The following is a 20636-nucleotide window of genomic DNA, read 5'->3' as shown; positions in this document are numbered from 1 at the left end:
GATAGTGAGCCTAAACCGCCTCCACTAAATTAAACGATAATGAAAGTATCTCGTGAGGCTGTGTTTAAGAATCAGTTTCCAAAATTAGGAAATCCGTTACAGTGGGGAGAACAAGTATTTGATACAAACCCATTGGCAGTGTATCAAATACTTGTTCTCCCCACTGTATCTTTTAGCTTATCAACATCAAATTATAATCAATGGAAGGATTTTCCTGATGCTTTGTCGGAGCTCCCAGCTAAGGTACATGTATATAAAGTGCTCCCTTTATTTGGCCCCAATATTCTGCCGTAATATGTCACTGTCATATAATAATAGTAATAGTAACTTTTTAAACAGTATATTTATAATCATCGCCCCATCCCTAAAAAAAAACCTAATACTTGAGAGCCAATCATAATTTTCCATATCTGTGTAATTATGTTATTGAAGAACGATTTAAAAAATGTTTTGTAATTTGGGGTCTAATGTTTCAAATTTTAACTGTGAAAAGTGTAGTTTGAAAGAGGGAGCGTACTATATAAATAATACCACTCAACTTGAGAGTTAATTCAGGTGAGCCAATACTTTTGGCAATACTGCGGATCCACATCAAACAAGGATTGGACAAAGCACATGTAAGGCACACATACTGCCAATCCTCAACAAGATTTGAGGAAACTCTACATACAACAATTGATGAAGGCACAATTTGATGAAGGCAGCATGGATGACTGGCAAAACAGTCATTGGCCACTGCTTCTCACCCCAATACAAACGTGTCTCTTAATCCGATCTTTGCGAGCGAATTTTTGACCACAAACTGAACAGGAAAAAGGTTTTTCACCAGTGTGCGTTCTTGTGTGTCGTTTTAAAAGGGGAATTTGAGTGAATCCTTGACCACAAACTGAGCAGGAAAAAGGGTTTTCGCCAGTGTGGGTTCTTGTGTGTACTTTTAAGGCACTCCTATGACCGAATCCTTCATCACAAACTGAGCAGGAAAAAGGTTTTTCGCCAGTGTGGGTTCTTGTGTGTGTGCTTAAGGTGCTCCTCTGAGTGAATGTTTTTCCACAAACTGAGCAAGTAAAAGGTTTTTCACCAGTGTGGGTTCTTGTGTGTGTTTTTAAGGTGTCTAAACGAGCGAATCCTTGACCACAAACTGAGCAGGAAAAAGGTTTTTCACCAGTGTGGGTTCTTGTGTGTACTTTTAAGACACTCTTTTCATTGAATCCTTGACCACAAAATGAGCAGGAAAAAGGTTTTTCGCCAGTGTGGGTTCTTGTGTGTGTGTTTAAGGCGCTCTTCTGAGTGAATCTTTTTCCACAAACTGAGCAGGAAAAAGGTTTTTCACCAGTGTGGGTTCTTGTGTGTGTGTTTAAGGCGCTCTTCTGAGTGAAACTTTTTCCACAAACTGAGCAAGAAAAAGGTTTTTCACCAGTGTAGGATCTTGTGTGTTTTTTTAAGGCGTCTAAACGAGCGAATCCTTGACCACAATCTGAGCAGGAAAAAGGTTTTTCACCAGTGTGGGTTCTTTTGTGGTTTTTTAAGGTGTCTACACGAGCGAATTCTTGACCACAATCTGAGCAGGAAAAAGGTTTTTCACCATTGTGGGTTCTTGTGTGTGTGTTTAAGGCACTCTTCTGAGTGAATCTTTTTCCACAAACTGAGCAGGAAAAAGGTTTTTCACCAGTGTGGGTTCTTGTGTGTGTGTTTAAGGCGCTCTTCTGAGTGAATCTTTTTCCACAAACTGAGCAGGAAAAAGGTTTTTCACCAGTGTGGGATTTTGTGTGTGTTTTTAAGGTGTCGAAACGAGCGAATCCTTGACTACAATCTGAGCCGGAAAAAGGTTTTTCGCCAGTGTGGGTTCTTGTGTGTGTTTTTAAGGTGTCTAAACGAGCGAATCCTTGACCACAAACAGAGCAGGAAAAAGGTTTTTTACCATTGTGGGTTCTTTTGTGTCTGTCTGTGTGGCTCTTCTGAGTGAATTTTTGACCACAAATTGAGCAGACAATAGGATTTTCACTAGTGTGGCTCATTATATGCATACGACAACTTAAGTTATTAACAAAGGTTTTCCCACACTGAGAGGGTTTGCAGAGTTTGTTGTCATGGTGAGATTTTTTATGACCATCATCTTTGTAAGGTGAGTGTGACGTGGCGCCATTTCTATCTGCGATGAAAATGTGTGCTTGCGATCCTTCTGTTGAGCTGCTGCTTGGAGGCTCCGTCCCTCTGCTGGCCTCACTTGGACCATCCTCGCTATTCAAGGGGTCACCACTTGACATGGTGATATCGTCCTCCTCTTTAATGTATGGCAGCTCTACCTCCTCCTTTTTGATTGGAAGTTGTACTTCGCTCTTTAGCTGTTCAGCGTCAGGACCAAGATATTTGCTGGAACCTGCAAGACACAAGAAGACCAATGACATATTTTATGGACCATCTATCCAGCTACTCGGCCGTGAGGTTAGACTGGCTAAGAGCGCTAGAGAGAGAGTGTATATACGCGCGCGTACAAGATGCATTCTGGGCTGTCATTGCCATGAAAACGATGCACCGATTGGTTGTTAGTCATTGTGCAATGACAAACCCTAGAATGAGCTCGACGTCAAGCTAAAAGTGTTGAAATCCATCTCCACCTTTAACACGGTGCTGAAAAGCATTCTGATCAGTAAATATAAAAATTCCAACAAGTCGAGGTTATAAATTCTCCTCTTCTAGGGAAGTGTTTATTTGTGTATGTGAGGGTGTGTGTATTAAGTGTGAAATGTTATTGTTTGTCTGTATGTTATTGTATGAGGATACTATAATACAGTCGTGGTCAAAAGTTTACATACACTTGTGAAGAACATAATGTCATGGCTCTCGAGTTTCCAGTTATTACTACAACTGTGATTTTTCTCCGATAGAGTGATTGGAACAGATACTTCTTTGTCACAAAAAACATTCATGAAGTTTGGTTCTTTTATGACTTTATTATGGGTTAACAGAAAAAGTGATCAAATCTGCTGGGTCAAAAATATACATACATGGATCTGAAAAAGCGAATCATTGACTTGAACAAGTCAGGAAAGTCACTTGGAGCCATTTCAAAGCAGCTGCAGGTCCCAAGAGCAACAGTGCAAACAATTGTTTGTAAGTATAAAGTGCATGGCACTGTTTTGTCACTGCCACGATCAGGAAGAAAATGCAAGCTATCACCTGCTGCTGAGAGAAAATTGGTCAGGAGGGTGAAGATTCAACCGAGAATCACCAAAAAGCAGATCTGCCAAGAATTAGAAGCTGCTGGAACACAGGTGTCAGTGTCCACAGTCAAGCGTGTTTTGCATCTCCATGGACTGAGAGGCTGCCGTGCAAGAAGGAAGCCCTTGCTCCAAAAGCGGCACCTTAAGGCTCGACTGAAGTTTGCTGCTGATCACATGGACAAAGATAAGACCTTCTGGAGGAAAGTTCTGTGGTCAGACAAAACAAAAATCGAGCTGTTTGGCCACAATGCCCAGCAATATGTTTGGAGGAGAAAAGGTGAGGCCTTTAACCCCAAGTACATCATGCCTACCGTCAAGCACGGTGGTGGTAGTATTATGCTGTGGGGCTGTTTTGCTGCCAATGGAACTGGTGCTTTACAGAGAGTAAATGGGATCATGAAGAAGGAGGATTACCTTCAAATTCTTCAAGATAACCTAACGTCATCAGCCCGAAGATTGGGTCTTGGGCGCAGTTGGGTGTTCCGACAGGACAATGACCACAAACACACATCAAAAGTGGTAATGGAATGGCTAAATCAGGCTAGAATTAAGGTTTTCGAATGGCCTTCCCAAAGTCCTGACTTAAACCCCATTGAGAACTTGTGGACAATGCTGAAGAAACAAGTCCATGTCAGAAAGCCATCAAATTTAACTGAACTGCACTAATTCTGTCAAGAGGAGTGGTCAAAGATTCAACCAGAAGCTTGTGGATGGCTACCAAAAGCGCCTAATTGAAGTGAAAATGGCCGAGGGACATGTTACCAAATATTAGCGCTGCTGTATGTATATTTTTGACCCAGCAGATTTGATCATTTTTTTCTGTTCACCCATAATAAAGTCATAAAAGAACCAAACTTCATGAATGTTTTTTGTGACAAAGAAGTATCTGTTCCAATCACTATCAGAGAAAAATCAGTTGTAGAAATAACTGGAAATTCAAGAGAGCCATGACATTATGTTCTTCACAAGTGTATGTAAACTTTTGACTACAACTGTATGCGATAATTTACCCTTCCTGCTCTTATATTTTTTCTTATGATTGTCTTAATGGACGCAGGCTCCTGGTTATAAGCTTTGAGTAGCTTCTTAAGGACACCGGAATCGCACATGATCCTAGCTCAGCATTATGAGATGATGTACACTTTGTGAATATGAATGTGTGTGTGAACAAATTGAAATTGAAATTAGTAGTACTTTATTACCACAACAATAATAGTCCTTCTGTTAATGGACCCATTTCAAGGAGTAGGGGGAAATTCTAATAGCCGTGTAAAGAGTTTTACTGGTTTTGGTGAGAAGTTGAATAGTTTTTTGTAGTTGTTCATGAACTACATTTGCACATAAACCAACATTGAGGTACCATTTAGCCTAGCAAGGAGAGGTAAGAGTCATTTTTTGAGTGTCCCAGAGCATGCGAAACTTGGGGAAAAAAAGCGCATTCATCAAGGTTTCGTCAGCAATGATTGCATATCCGTCCGCTGAAACAGCCTGATAGCACAAATATAAGTACGCCTGCCCCTCTGCTATTGGATGCATTGTTGACGTTAGCACAGCCGCGCTCTGAAAATAGGGCAAGGCTCGATTTTGGGCCACGCCTCTCGGCGCAAATTCATTCAAACTTGCTGTTCCGTCCACGACGGCCGTCCACCGCTCACTCTCGCTGAAAAGTCCGATCCAAAAGACTGTAATGTCTCAGATGTGAGGAGAAGGAGAGGAGTAGGTATTTGCTTACCCACTTAATGGTGGCCATTCTCACAACTCGCTTGCCCCCTACGTCACAGCTCCCCAGTCTTAAAGACCAAATGTGAATTAAGGTTGGCCAACCATGTTTTTGAATAATATCAATGGCTAAACAATTATAAGCATATTTTCGTTACTTACTCAAGTTTTGACGAATCCCCGATCATGCTGTGGAATCAACAGTAGAAGCAAGCGACGTTAGCTTTCGTCTCGAGGCAAACCGCAATCGATGCTATTCATATCAGCGATGAGTAATAATGGCAGTCAGACAAATTGCTCTGGAAGTAAATTTCAGCCTATAACCTATAGACCCTACCCACCGACGTCATAAAACCACGTGCTCGCTGTATGGTTCCGCCCACTTGTCCGTCATTTTGTCTCTGTATTAGCATTGGTTTCAATTGATCGAGGAATTTAAAATGCATTTCATGGAAGACCCGGTGCTTTCTGATGCCGTAAACTCACTGGATGTGTTGCATAAAAGGCGTTATGTGGAAAAGCTTCGTTCTATACAGTCGCCAGATCCATATTTGATGCCTAAATCGATGATTTTTGACCGGCTGCCTTCGCCGTCTCTGCCTGACCCTGATATTTACAACTATCTTGTCCACACAAAATCAGCCTATTCTCACCAAAGTTTGAAAAACTTTAAGAGCTTGGAGGCTTATAAATGCTACGTTGCTGGTTGGGTGAAACAGGTCCTCGTACACGAAAATTCGGCAGGAATCTTGTGCTCGGAAGGTGAGTTACGAAATTTTCAATTCAAAATCTTTTGTTCTTGCTAACATCCACTGTCAAGTCTAATGTATTTCATGTCATTTGTCAATGGAGCTAGGGCTTTTAATGTTTATATGGTTTAGCGATAGCACTCTCATGACATACACACGTGTATGTTGTCGGCAATTAGCCTAGCAATGATCTTAATTGTGGTTGTCAGCCCAAAACCCTCTAAATATATATTAAATGCATCTTACCAGATATAAAATGACTACTACATAATCTGTGGTAATCGTTTGGAGCCCAGTTTTCTCGTCGAATTACAGCAGCCCATCTCGCTCTCCTCTCCGTGTCTCTCGGAATCCGGTAGAGCTTCAAGTCTCTCCGTCTATCTTCTCTGTTATTGCAACTGACCGCCACACACGCCTTCACCATTTTGATTATTAATGTTAACGAGCAGAAAAACACGCCGTAAATAGGAGGAATGTACGTAGCCGTAACAGGTCAACACGATGTGTTGACGGACAAGTGGGCGGCACCAGTCAGGAGAGTGGAGTCGTGACGTCACGTGGGTAGGGTCTATAGCCTATAACAGCCTATATTTTACCAATCTTGTACTCTCGATGGGTCTTGTCCCATTCCATGTCAGGTCGTGTGGGCACATTGTTTGCATCCTGATTAGCGTCCGGCTATTACATGTAAGGTCCAACATAAAATTCCAACCTCCTCCTCTTCCTCCAACTCTTCAATTTAATTGCTAGATTAAAAAAAAAAAAAAAAACATATTAGAATAGTTGACTAATCGTTAAAAAAAGTCTGCTGACTAAGCAGACAACTGTATTTAAAATAAATACAGGATATTAAAGTAAATACTGTATATTAAAGTGATAAGGCAAGGGCGTAGGTTTGCATAGGGACGGTAGGGATAAAACACTACCAACTTTTCAGGATGCTCAAATTGCCCCAACTTTTAAGCAACCTTATTTGCATTATATAATGTGTTCAGATATAAAGGTCATTTAGATTGTCTTCTCATATGTTGTAACGATAGAATTGACCATACCATTATTAAGGGAATTACTTTCATTATTTATAGACTTAATTTACCCCTTTTACTCTTGCTGAATGAGCCAATCCATGTTTTATTCCTCACACGCACGTTTGATTGGCTGATGACTTGAACCCCCCCCCCACACACACACACACACACTCTCAGAGTACAGAATTACGTTACATGTAGACATGCCGCCTCCTCTGCCCGCTCTTTGCTACTGAAAGTACGACCTGCAAAACAGTTTAGCATTACCATTACATTAACCCTTTAACACTGAACGTGTCGGCAGCGACGCGTTTAGGCACATCGTCTTTGAAGCTTCGTCACGCTGTAATTACGTCACCCACGTGCTGCTGGTTGGTCTCGTTTGAAAGTGCGGAAGTTAATGTCCAGACCAGTTTTTATTTGAAGTCAATCGGCCAAGAAAAACGGGAGATAATGTCATTTGAGTTTTATAGATTTATTGCACTCATAAATATGCATTAAAACGCTGCATGGACCATGTATCCATCTCCATATTTCCATCCTTTCTTGTCCTTTTTCAAAACCGAAAGCAGCACAAAAGACTATATATCCCAAGAGCCGTTCTGATGTCAAGAAGGACGAACCGAATGTGATCATTTTTAATAAATTTCTGAGCGAGGCGCCAACTATTGAAAGGGAGGCATGCGAAGCAAGCAACGGCCGGTTGGTTTGAGCGAGCGACTTTGAAACGTGCAGAATGAATCTAAAACTACATTTAGCGCAAGCTAATGCATTATTTCATTAACTCAAGGAAGAAGATGAGCCGTATTTGTCGTTGTTTTCTTGGGATGAGTCGGCGTCTCGGCGAGTAAAGTGACAGCAGCGCGCAAAGCCGCAAATGGCGAAAGAGTAAGCTGTGTGACGTTGTGTGTGATGTAGCTCCGTGACCTGTTCAAGAAGAAGCTTTATTGAGTGCGCAAAAAAAAAAACTTTGTTGTGTCGCATGCCTGAAAATTTTGAATTGAACTTAACTACTTGTCAATATTTCTTAAAATACTTTTTCCCAAAGTTACATATATTTTTTCTTCACTATAATCTTTTCAATTTTTATGTAGATGTGTGTTCGAGAAGCTTGATTGCATGTACGTATATACTTTTGATAAGGTGATGGGTACAACACCTAACTTCACAAAGAGATATCCTCCAAACCCTTTTTGTGTTAGATGATATATATAATTTTTTCTCTCACTATTTTGCACAGTATATAACCTGTTTTGACCATAGTATGTGTAAAGGCCAAAAACGCCTATGACCATACCTGCTGTTTGTGTTGAATTGTCAAACATAAAACTATTCAATCTTTTTTTTTTCTCGATTGAATGTTTATCCTAACAAGTTGAATAAATATTATCAAGTTTCAAAACGGTTGGTCGAGCATGTTTGGTTGTCAATGGCACACCAACATTACAAATTTTGAAAAAAGATTTCGGGATTTTTTTTGTCTTTTTGGATTATAATTGGACAGTGATGAAAACAACTGTTTAGACATGAAGTTCAAGGTGTCCTGAAAAAATGGACCCAACTTGGCCATTGTAAACAATTTTTTCTTTGAAATATAAAGGCAACATCAAATGCATGCAAATTCGGCCAAAATAGGCTTATGTGTTAAAGGGTTAAAGTGCCTGTGACACAAAAAAGCATGTGTATTTCATAATGCACGCAGTATTTTATGCTCCTGAATGATATGGACCCCTTGGATGTGTGTGGAAGTGATCGCTATATTTATTTAGTTTTTTGAATCCCGCGCCATGAAAATGAGTGACTTCCGGAAAAAGTCTCGAATTGAGAAAGAGGGCGCTGTGACGTGTACGGTCGAAGGAGTCCTCTTCGCTATACAGCCGTACTGTTATATAAGAAGGACTAAGGATTCAGCTGATTTTGCGGATTAATACGTTTATTTTTCGCATCATGCCAGCAAAACGGCTGCAGAAAAATCTTGCTGTAAGAGGGAGACGTGTGTGCGCCTTTTATTAGTTTCAAAAGGTTCCCATTCACCGGTGGATATTGGCCAAAACAAGTCCTACTACTGTGGGACCATGGGACTTACGAGGAAGTGAGTAAACATCTTGTTTTGTAGTATATCAAATACTGGCGAATACAGCGATTACAAAGTAAACACTACAAACTTTCTTTAAATAAAGGACTACTTATGTTTGATCATTGATAGGCGTGTAAAAAGCTCTCCTCACGCACATTAGCTGCACAACAACTGCAGCCACCCTCCTCCGGGGAACGAACTGGAAATTGCTCTCCGCCAGGTGGTTTGCTTATTGGCAAAGACAATTGACAACCCAGTCGTCATGTCAAATAATCCGGGCTAGTTTTGTGTGATTTTCCGCTTCGAAGACTTTGAAACATCACTTGGTTCAGGTTAGCATGTCAGCTAGCTGTCACGCCTCTTGGTTTGTTTACATTCTCCGAAGTAAAGAGAATGTTTACTTACTTGGAAGGGAAATGACATAAGCCCGATTTAGGTGTCATAAAATATCGTTCGGGAGGTGCGACAGTAAAGGTGAAGTCGACAGTTTTGACCATTATGGAGTAATTTTGCCATGTCGTCTTGAATAATTTTTATTATTTCATATTCCATTTAGCACAAGACTTAATTGTCGTGGTAAATGGTGTTAAACTCATATAGCACTTTTCCACCTTTCAAGGCGCTCAAAGCGCTTTACACTATCTCGCCATTCACCTACTGGTGACGCAGCACCAGGGGCGACGTGGGGTTCAGTATCTTGCTCAAGGATACTTAGGCGAGTTCATCAGGGCGAAGAATCGAACCCACAACCTCTGGGTTGGGGGACAACTACTCTACCACTGAGCCACGCCACCCCTTGACCATGACCATGTCATTTATTTACCGATTGGGGAAAAGTACTTGGATGAAAATAATATCCTGTAAAAATATTGGAGAGGCAGGAACTGACATTTTGGAGCTCCTTTCATCACGTTTTCCTCGTTGTGAATAATTCCCGCTCGACGGGCTGACTGGTCCTTCTCAAACCATTTATTTAGCTATTGGGGAAAAACACTTGGATAAAAAGAATATCCTGTAAAAATATTGGAGTAGAGAGACTGAAACAATGACATTTTGCGGCGCTCTTCGTTGCGTTTTCCTCGTTCTGAATAATTCCCCCTGAATGGGCTGAATAGTAAAACCGATGAGCCCATTCTCCAGCTGACGTCATCGACCTGTTGGGGACGCTAGAGCCCTATCATGGTAGGCGTGGCTAACCGGCAGATTAAAAGACTAATTTCTCGTCATCTGCGCTTTTCTAAATTGTTGTATATAGTCGAATCATCTCAAAATATGATTCCAATTCACATAAGAATGTGAATTGGAATTAACGTACAGTGACTTTTTTTCTCCTGTCGTATGCTCTTTAAACTGTGTGAACTTGCTACCCTGAGTAGGAAGCTGCATAGGAAAAGTGTCCTTCTGTATGTGTTTTCTACTATGTTAACGTTCATTAACCCTTTAACACCTAAGCCTATTTTGGCCGAATTTGCATGCCTTTGATGTTGCCTTTATATTTCAAAGAAAAAAATGTTCACAATGGCCAAGTTGGGTCCCTTTTTTCAGGACACCTTGAACTTCATGTCCAAACTGTTGTTTTCTTCACTGACCAATTTTAATCCACATTTTGGACCCAAAAAGACAAAAAAAATCCCAAAATCTTTTTTCAAAATTTGTAATGTTGATGTCCCACTGACCACCAAACATGCCCGACCAACCGTTTTGAAGCTTTATAATATTTAACTTGCTAGGATAAACATCCGATAGAAAAAAATAAGATTGAATAGTTTTATGTTTGACAATTCAATACAAACAGCAGGTATGGTCATAGGCGTTTTTGGCCTTTACACATACTATGGTCAAAACAGGTTATATGCAGTGCAAAATAGTGAGGAAAAAAAATTATATCTATCATCCAACACAAAAAGGGTTTGGAGGATATCTCTTTGTGAAGTTAGGTATTGTACCCATCACCTTATCAAAGATATATGTACATGCAATCAAGCTTCTCGAACACATATCTATATACAATTGAAAAGACTTATAGTGAAGAAAAAAAAATATCACATTGAAAAAAAGTATTTTCAAAAATATTGACAAGTAGTTCAGTTCGATTCAGATTTTTTCAGGCATGCGACCCTATTAAGTAATTTTTTGTTTTTCGCACTCAATAAAGTTTGTTTTTGAACTGAGCTGCATCACACACGTCACACAGCCTACTCTTCCGCCGTTGCGCGCTGCTGTCACTTCTACTCGCCGAGACGCCGATTAATCTGAGGAAAACAATGACAAATACAGCTCATCCTATTCCTTGAGTTAAAGGGTATGTGGCGGCAAAGGGGGTGTGAGACATCAATAGAACCGTTATGTGCTAAGATAACAAATATTGATAAAGTTAACAAAAAAATCAATCACATTAATGAGCAATTATCGAAAATATATCGAAAATGACATTTCCGAAAGTGTTCCGGAAACAGCCGAATGGGGCGGGGACGTCACGACAAGTGAATGAAAGACGAGGCGGAGCCAGGTGCCATTGTTTTTTATCGACGAGAGAGTAGCGGTCGGGTTTGTTTGACCAAAACATCACTAGAATGGTTCAAAACTGCTGTGCTATGTGGTGTACAAATAGCTATTTATCGGAATATACTATCCATGAGTTCCTGAACGCGAAAAAAAAAGCTGGACTAAGCAGACAATGGGTAAAGTTCGTCCGTGCAAAGAGGGCTAATTTTCTAGACACACCCTCCGGCACAGTTTTCTATGGTGTGCATTTTCCACCTGAAAGCTTCTCGAACTATGGACAAGTGAAATCGGGTTTTGCTAAAAGATTGCTGCTCAAAGGAGATGCGGTGCCGACCATACACGCGCAGCCACCTAAATGTCCTGAGATATCAAGAAAGAGGACGATGACTGGCAAAGGAGGCTAAGGCTAAGTAAAGGAGGGGAGCAGCCAAGCTCGAAATGGCCAGAGTGAGTACTCTTTTATAATAAAAAAATGTCACGCATTGGATACAGGACTGGACACATGTATAAATTATCGTTCGTAAAATATGTAGAACAAATCCTCTGATCCCATTCATATTTGTGTCTGTTGGCAGAGCGAAAAGCTATGATAGCGCAATAAATGATAATTATTCTATGCATTCCTTTATTTTGCAGTCGCGGTGTATCAGCTTCACAAAAGAAATGCAAAACAAATCATTGGTGTTTCTCACACGATCTGCTGCCGATGTTTCATCAGTGTCATTTCTCCTCTCAATGACCGTTTCATTACGCTGCATTGGCGTTCGTTTGGGCTCAAATTGGTAACGTAAAACACCGATTAAAGCTTCGTAACTCTCCTCGTCACCATTAGATGAACATTCGTTACGTCCTTCTACGTCGGATTCGTCGCTGAAACTAGAAACGAAATTGTCTGCCATCATCGCCACCATTCAGTATTAAAGCACTGAGCCTTTTTCTTGTTGAAGAAACACCCCTCACTGTCAATTCTGAATTCTCTTTTATTGACAACCAGGGGTGTTTCTTTATGAGGGAACCTGGAATATGTGCAGGACGAACACAATGCATCAGCATAAACAGCTCAAAACACCCCTAATTCTCCCCTCACTAGAAGGAATTATATTGATGCAGACAGGCGCTGCCCCCCTAGTGGCCGGTGGCACTCTCTTCACTTGAAATGACGTCACACATACAATCTGCCAGATCTCGGGCGCCGGTCGTTTTAACTTGACAATCGAGCCAAATTTCTCTCATTTTCTTGTGTGTAATTACATGAAGTGGCATGATATGGATACAAAAGGCATGCGTTAATGGATAAATGATGGAATATTAACATTTTCCAAGGGCATGACATACCCTTTAATGAAATAATGCATTGGCTTGCGCTAAATTTAGTTTCGATTCATTCTGTACGTTTCAAATTTGCTCGCGCAATCCAACCGGCCGTTGTTTGCTTCGCGTGTCTCCTTTTCCTTAGTTGGCGCCTCACTCGTCAATTTATTAAAAATGTTCACATTAGGTTCGTCCTTTTTGACATCACAACAGCTCGTGGGATATGTAGTCTTTTGTGCTGCTTTCGGTTTTGAAAAAAGGACAAGAAATAATGGAAATATGGATACTCTTTTTTTTTTTTTTTTTTTTTTTTTTTTTAAATCTCTCAACCTCCTTTCCTAAATAATGAAATATAACTCTTCCATTTAAAAAATAAGACTCCCCGGTGGTTTGATGGCCCCTGGCCGTTTAATAGTTTATTTTCTGAGGCTCTTCCAGTCAGCTGATTGTTACCACCAGCAGCTGGCTGCTTCCCCTCCCACTGTGACAACAGCTGATTGACGCCGGACAGACTGACGACGTCGCCGCCACTGATTGGCCACGAAAAAGGCGCCAAGCTTCATAAACCTGCCGCTGTCAACGCTCTGGGAAGTCGCATTTGACAGCATTCTGCCGCGGTTCTCCTCACCAGCTGTTTGCTCGCCATTCACTCTCGTGTGCTTTGATCGCTAGTTTGATACACTCCCGCTTTTTCGGTGAGGTCTTTTGTGTTTATTCGTTAGTGGATCGTTTTTGATCAACACTGTAAATAAGGGCACTGAAGGAAGTAGAGGTAAGTCGACATTTCTGTTCAACTCGTTTTCTCCTGTTTTGTATAGCGTAGGAAGTTAGGTTAGTGGCTGTATTTTCTTTGTTCCTTTTACATGATCAGGGTTTAGTTAGCGGGTGGGGTTTAAGTGTAGTTCCTTTTGTTTTGGCCAGGGCTTACTCTGAAGTCACGCTTCTGCGGCATTCTGTATATATTCATTGCGAGTTTGCTTATTGTAAATAAATTTGTGTCCACTTGTAAATTTGTGTGGCTTGTTTTATGCTACGTCCTTAGCTAGCCGTCCGTGGGACGTAACATAAAATTGGGGGCTCGTCCGGGATTCGGACCCGGGAACTCTCGCAGTGATCGTACCAGTGCTCTTTTCGCCGTGGTGTTTTGTGTTCTTTTCGTTTGGGTCATTTTTGGACCCCTCACATTGCTCATTACCCGTGCTCTTTTGGCCGTGGTGTTTTGTGTTCGCTTTTTGTTTATTTTTGACCTCGCAGTGTGCGATACCCGTGCTCGTTTGGCCGTGGTATTTTTTTGTTCGCTTCCTGTTTCATATCTCAGCTTCCACAGTATTATGTCCGCCACCTTCGACATGGACGAGTTCGTGCGTTCTCCGTCCATCGAGAAATTGGATCGTTGTACTAAATCTGACCCACTGTTGGTAGCAAGCCTATTTAACATCCCCGTCCCTTTAAACGCGCGTAAAATAGAAATAAAGGCCTGTTTGTAGGAGCGTCTCGTGAAAATGGGTGTGGCTACGCCTGTTGAGGGGGACCTGGGCGCGGCTGCTGCCGGATCATGATCCCAAGCAGGCGCAGATGATTCCGCCGCCGCCAGCTGCCGATCCAGCAGCGTTCCTCCAGGCAGAGGTGGACGGGGAAGACTTGCAGCTGGCCCTTTGTCTTTGTGAAATGGAGCTCCAGATGAAAACCCGGGAGGTGGAGCTCATGCATTTGCGCATCAGGGCCTTGGAGCTGGAGCGAAACCCATCCACATCCACCCCCTTAGCCACGCATGCACCCATGACGCAGCCCAACCCGTTTGACGCCAGTAAGTACAGTGCCTTGCAAAAGTATTCGGCCCCCTTGAACCTTGCAACCTTTCGCCACATTTCAGGATTCAAACATAAAGATATAAAATTTTAATTTTTTGTCAAGAATCAACAACAAGTGGGACACAATCGTGAAGTGGAACAAAATTTATTGGATAATTTAAACTTTAACAAATAAAAAACTGAAAAGTGGGGCGTGCAATATTATTCGGCCCCCTTGCGTTAATACTTTGTAGCGGCACCTTTTGCTCCAATTACAGCTGCAAGTAGCTTGGGGTATGTTTCTATCAGTTTTGCACATCGAGAGACTGACATTCTTGCCCATTCTTCCTTGCAAAACAGCTCGAGCTCAGTGAGGTTGGATGGAGAGTGTTTGTGAACAGCAGTCTTCAGCTCTTTCCACAGATTCTCGATTGGATTCAGGTCTGGACTTTGACTTGGCCATTCTAACACCTGGATACGTTAATTTTTGAACCATTCCATTGTAGATTTGGCTTTATGTTTTGGACCATTGTCCTGTTGGAAGATAAATCTCCGTCCCAGTCTCAGGTCTTGTGCAGATACCAACAGGTTTTCTTCCAGAATGTTCCTGTATTTGGCTGCATCCATCTTCCCGTCAATTTTAACCATCTTCCCTGTCCCTGCTGAAGAAAAGCAGGCCCAAACCATGATGCTGCCACCACCATGTTTGACAGTGGGGATGGTGTGTTCAGGGTGATGAGCTGTGTTGCTTTTACGCCAAACACATCGTTTTGCATTGTGGCCAAAAAGTTCAATTTTGGTTTCATCTGACCAGAGCACCTTCTTCCACATGTTTGGTGTGTCTCCCAGGTGGCTTGTGGCAAACTTTAAACGAGACTTTTTATGGATATCTTTGAGAAATGGCTTTCTTCTTGCCACTCTTCCATAAAGGCCAGATTTGTGCAGTGTACGACTGATTGTTGTCCTATGGACAGACTCTCCCACCTCAGCTGTAGATCTCTGCAGTTCATCCAGAGTGATCATGGGCCTCTTGGCTGCATCTCTGATCAGTTTTCTCCTTGTTTGAGAAGAAAGTTTGGAAGGACGGCCGGGTCTTGGTAGATTTGCAGTGGTCTGATGCTCCTTCCATTTCAATATGATGGCTTGCACAGTGCTCCTTGAGATGTTTAAAGCTTGGGAAATCTTTTTGTATCCAAATCCGGCTTTAAACTTCTCCACAACAGTATCTCGGACCTGCTTGGTGTGTTCCTTGGTTTTCATAATGCTCTCTGCACTTTAAACAGAACCCTGAGACTATCACAGAGCAGGTGCATTTATACGGAGACTTGATTACACACAGGTGGATTCTATTTATCATCATCGGTCATTTAGGACAACATTGGATCATTCAGAGATCCTCACTGAACTTCTGGAGTGAGTTTGCTGCACTGAAAGTAAAGGGGCCGAATAATACTGCACGCCCCACTTTTCAGTTTTTTATTTGTTAAAAAAGTTTAAATTATCCAGTAAATGTTGTTCCACTTCACGATTGTGTCCCACTTGTTGATTCTTGACAAAAAAATTAAATTCCATATCTTTATGTTTGAAGACTTGCAAGGCACTGTACATTGCATTGGTTTCTACGTTCCACAAGAGTGAGGTTGACTCGTACTTTAACGCCTTTGAGCGCATCGGCTCAGCTCTCGCCTGGCCGAAAAATTTGTGGAGCATTTTGCTCCAGTGTAAGTTAGGAGGAAAGGCATGGATTATGATGCTGTGAAAGCTGCAATATTGAAGGTATATGAACTTATATGAACCTGAAGCATGCCGACAAAGGTTCCACGAGTGTAAGAAATTGCCTGCTCAAACTTTCGTCGAATTTGCTCGTGAGAAGGCAGTTTTGTTAGATCGGTGGTGTATGGCGAGCAAATTTTCTACATTTGAGCAGCTGCACGATATATTCCTCCTGGAGGAATTTAAATCGTGTCCATCCGGGAATTTAGTAATGTATTTAAACGAACAGAAGGCAGAATTTGTGTCGAAGGCTGCCATTATGGCCGACGAATTTGTGTTAACTCATAGGGGCGTGTGGTCTGCTGATCGCCACGATAGTGTCTCGGTTAACTCCACTTTAAAAAGACAAAAAATGCCGCCTAGTGTTTCGTCGCGGCCAAGTTCGGTTTCTCATTTTAATGGGGAGTGTTTTTATTAGAGGTGTGCAAAATTTCCGATTCTTAGATTATTCGCGATTCGGCCGTGAAAGATTCGAGAACGATTCACCAACATCCAAATTCCGATTATTGAAATATACTAAGTAAAGCGGAAGTACAACACACTCAGCGCGCCGCGCGGTCTTCGGGACGCAATGAGTAACGAAGCGAGAGTAGCTAAACATCATGCTTCTCATTACCCGGCCCCTCGGGTAATGCCAATGCTCAACTCACGGCTCTAGCTCAACTCATGCCACGAGATAAAAAAAACACAACAACATACCTGACTGCTGCCGAAAAGCTGCTACAAAGTACATCCACATAATGTTACAGTAGATATCATTTATATAGGAATAGATGCAATATAGATTCGGTAGCATTAGCAGCACATCTACAAAAAGCTAGATGCGGGCTTTAGTAAATGGCTGCCATCTTAAAGCAGTAGTACACTTCCCTGCAAGGCTGTTGTAGCGAACCTTCCAAGCGAACCTAATTAACTTTTTATCTAAAATACTCCTAAATCGGTAAAATATTGATTTGAATCTATCTTTAAAATAGTTTTAAAACATTCACATGTCGAAAGTAGACAAAAAGGAAAATATGGAATAACGGGAGCAATTTTAACAACTTTAACGGTTGATTCAATACATTAAATTAATTGAATGTAGCTTAAAGCTGCTGATACAGAATGGGGACTGGAGTTTTTTATTTACTGTTATTTTTGTATATTTGTTTACTGCTATATGTTAACTTGATACTGAAATAGTAGTTTGGTTTAGCCTGAGAGTATTTTTGCACAATTTTGGAACTAATGTACAAAACATTAAAAAAATTTTTTTTAAAAAGCAGGGGGGTGGATCAATAATCGTTTTATCATCGAATCGGGGCCTCTGAATCGTAATCGTAATTGAATCTTTAGATGCCCAAAGATTCCCAGCTCTAGTTTTTATTGTCACCTGAGGGGTCATAGGATAGCATCCTGCCTTGTCCTGAAAAGGAAAGAGCAACGGCGGACCCCTAGTCCGCCCTAAACCGTTGGTTGCGTCCAACAAACTTCTGTACTGCCCAATTTAGCAGCAGAGGGGTTAAAATTGACAAAATTAAGGAGTCTTAGAGGCCGTTCACTTTTGAAGGCCAAGTCTCTCTCTTCGCTGATGGCAGGAACTCAGTGCCAATAAAAATTCTGCGTGATACTGGTGCAAGCCAGTCTAGTATTAGACTCTATTTTACCTTTTTCGGATAGCTCGTCTTGTAATCAAGATCAGTTAGTAGTAGGAGTTAGAATGGTTCCATTTCGGGCACCATTACATAAAGTACATTTGAATTGCCCGCTAGTTGTCAGCTCCTGTAAAGGTCGCCCTGCGAAAAAAGTTACCTATTGACTGAGTTCAGCTCATTCTGGGTAATAATCTAGAGGGAGAAAAAGTTTTCCCATCGTCGAAAGTTTGTTATGTGGATCGTGATAAGTTGTTAAGGATAAGGGCTCAGCATTATCAACCAAGTCAAAATTCGTGTGAGAAGGCTGCTGCCCAGAGGAGGCCTGATGGTTCGCCAACCAAATTGGTAAATAATGTGTTAGTTGTGGGGCCCTTGAAAAAAAAAAAAAAAAGGGGAATGCAAAAATAAATGTGAGCGAAAAAAGGATTTAAAAACTTTTTCTTTGAAATATTTTTTTGGGATTGAAACAACTTTTTTGATTGAAGTAATGTTGTTTTGAGTTTGGGCCACATTTTGGTTAGGAAATTTGTGTCTTTATTTGAGTATATATTATTCATTCAAAAAACAAGTTACTTCAAATTTAAAAAAAAATAAAAATAAATAAAAAAAATCGCTCCAATCAAAAAAAAAACAAAAATCATCGAAAAGGTTTACGCATGCGTCAATCATCGTTTAACTAAGTGAGCAGCTTGAAAGGATTTGAGTAGACTCACTATGGCTACGTTCGTACTGCAGGTCTTAATGCACGAATCCGATTTTTTTGTGTTTTTCCCGAATCGAGTGAGGCATTAACTTTACAGGTTGTACGGGACAAGTCGCATAGAAGTGGACCATTTCAAGTCCGATCCGGGTCACTTTCGTATGTGGTTCAAATCCGATCCGGGCCACATTTTTCCAGACTGTGGCTGGCAGTCTGAAACAAGTCTCCCAAATCGGAATTCATGCAGCAATGACGTCGGCAAAGAGCAAAAGCGGCCGGCAGGGAGGCAGCGACGTAGCTGTGCATTAGCTTCTAGCTTGAACTCTGTGGTCAACCCTGCTTCGTGCTTAAAAGCAGTCATAAAAAAATAAAATGAAGAAAAGGATAAGCCTGACAATTTTCGATTTTCTTCCTGTGCGCCGAATGAGCAATATTTCATTATTGCTTACATGGCCAAGTCGGGGCAAACTGACGCACACACGTCATTTCACGTACACACGTCAAGGCTTTTAAGTCATTTGCTCCCAGAAACGTATAAATACGTTCCATTTTTAAATGCTTCAGTGTCCCAAAAACGTATTTATATGTCTTTTGCGTTTTTTTATATATATATTTTTTTATAAGAAGCATCTCTAGCTTCGGATCTATTGCCGAAACAAAAAACAAGCCTCAAAACCTATTTCAAAGCAATAAAACTGGCCACTGGAGGGCAGTAGCACATTTGGTAAGACCCCCCCAACCCGATTCAACCAGTACAACTTTATTGTAACCGAGCTACTATGTTCGCAGAGCACCTCTGCAGGCTTGCTGCTCAGGTCCCCCGCACGCTCGAGTGTCCTGCACGGAAATGCGCACAGCCAAACACAAGTTCCCCGGGCAAACAAGACAGTGGTTGCCACAAAAGAAAGACTAAAAAAAAAATCCATCTTTACGAGACAGTCGACAATGAGGGAAAAGTTAAACTGCTATCGCAGCCACCAAACGTCATCTCTCAGTTAGGTAAGTGTGAATAAATTGTTACGTTGCTATCAAAAGCTCTATTTGGCTGGTTGTTCATGTTATTTTGTAGAAGGAAAACATTATTCAGATGTTTGAGATGTAACTGAAGCAAAAAATAGCCGTGTTAAAGTCTAAGTTAGGTTTGAAATTTTTGCGTTTACAAAAAGCTCATTTTCTCTGTTTTTTCATCAGAAATTGGAAAATTGCTCAAACCAAGCTATTTTCTAATGCTGATATATAAAGAATGGAAACAGATATGAACTTACTTTTTTTCTGCTGAAAGAAAAGAGTCTAATCGTTCTTTTGGTGGGTTCCATGTTCATATAGCAACGGAACAGAATTTTCTGTGGGCCTTGCAAAATCAGTCAAAATACAGTAAAACGGCCGGGAGCGAAGGGCCTTGCTCCGGTGAAAAATGGCTGGGAGTAAATGAGTTAAGTGTGTGCATGTATGCGTTCTATCAGTCCATATAAACTTTGAATATAAGACTAAACGGGGATTATTAATGTCGGTTATTTGTCTCCTCTTTTTGGAAATCAAAATATGATCAGCCTGGAATGACATACTGCTAGTAAGCCTGAACGATATGTCATTTAAAGGGCAACTGAAGACCTTTCCGGATTTTGATGTAATTTTATGAATATAAACTTGGGACAAGTTCGTCAAAACAACCATGACATTATCAACACGTAATTACAAGGATAATTTGCGTTTTTTTAGTTTTTTTGCACTCCGTTAATGGTCCCTTCGCAAACCCGGAAGTGTGACGTAGGCAACAGAAGACATAACATAACAGCAACAACGATGTCAGTGATATTTCCACCAAAGGTAACCATTCAGGATCGCTCTTTCGTGACGCAACCGATGGCAAAGGCTCCCAGGAAAGATGAACTACAATTAATCCCTACATGTTTGAACCTGAGGCGTCAGATGACGGCGATTTACTTGACACAGCAGATGGCGTCATGACGCCAATTGACAGCTCGACACTTCACGAACGGGAGAGTGAGTGGTAAGTCCTGCATCGTGATTTTTTTATTAGAATGCGATTACATGGTTGTATATTTTTCCATGCTCTACACATAGCTAAAACTGGATATCAGGTAATGGGACAGCTCCTACCGATCTAA

The 20636-nt window shown here is 41.2% G+C and overlaps 1 protein-coding gene across 2 annotated transcripts in view; it reads right to left on the bottom strand.

The window, feature by feature from the left end:
* Positions 1-207: 207 nt before the first annotated feature.
* LOC130927682 (oocyte zinc finger protein XlCOF6-like) overlaps positions 208-20636 on the bottom strand; it is a 34495-nt gene continuing 14066 nt past the window's right edge. Inside the window, exons 2-3 of one of the 2 annotated variants that reach the window (XM_057853644.1) lie at positions 6286-6435; positions 208-2377 (exon numbers count right to left, since the gene is read on the bottom strand). In XM_057853644.1, the coding sequence (XP_057709627.1) occupies positions 726-2377; positions 6286-6322 (1689 nt within the window). In that variant the 5' untranslated portion in view covers positions 6323-6435 and the 3' untranslated portion in view covers positions 208-725. The remainder of the gene's footprint in view (positions 2378-6285; positions 6436-20636) is intronic. The other variant, XM_057853643.1, reaches the window with a different exon arrangement.

This window comes from Corythoichthys intestinalis, chromosome 13 (assembly GCF_030265065.1).
Source record: "Corythoichthys intestinalis isolate RoL2023-P3 chromosome 13, ASM3026506v1, whole genome shotgun sequence".
Lineage (NCBI taxonomy): Eukaryota > Metazoa > Chordata > Actinopteri > Syngnathiformes > Syngnathidae > Corythoichthys > Corythoichthys intestinalis.
This window is presented reverse-complemented; position numbering and strand designations above follow the sequence as displayed.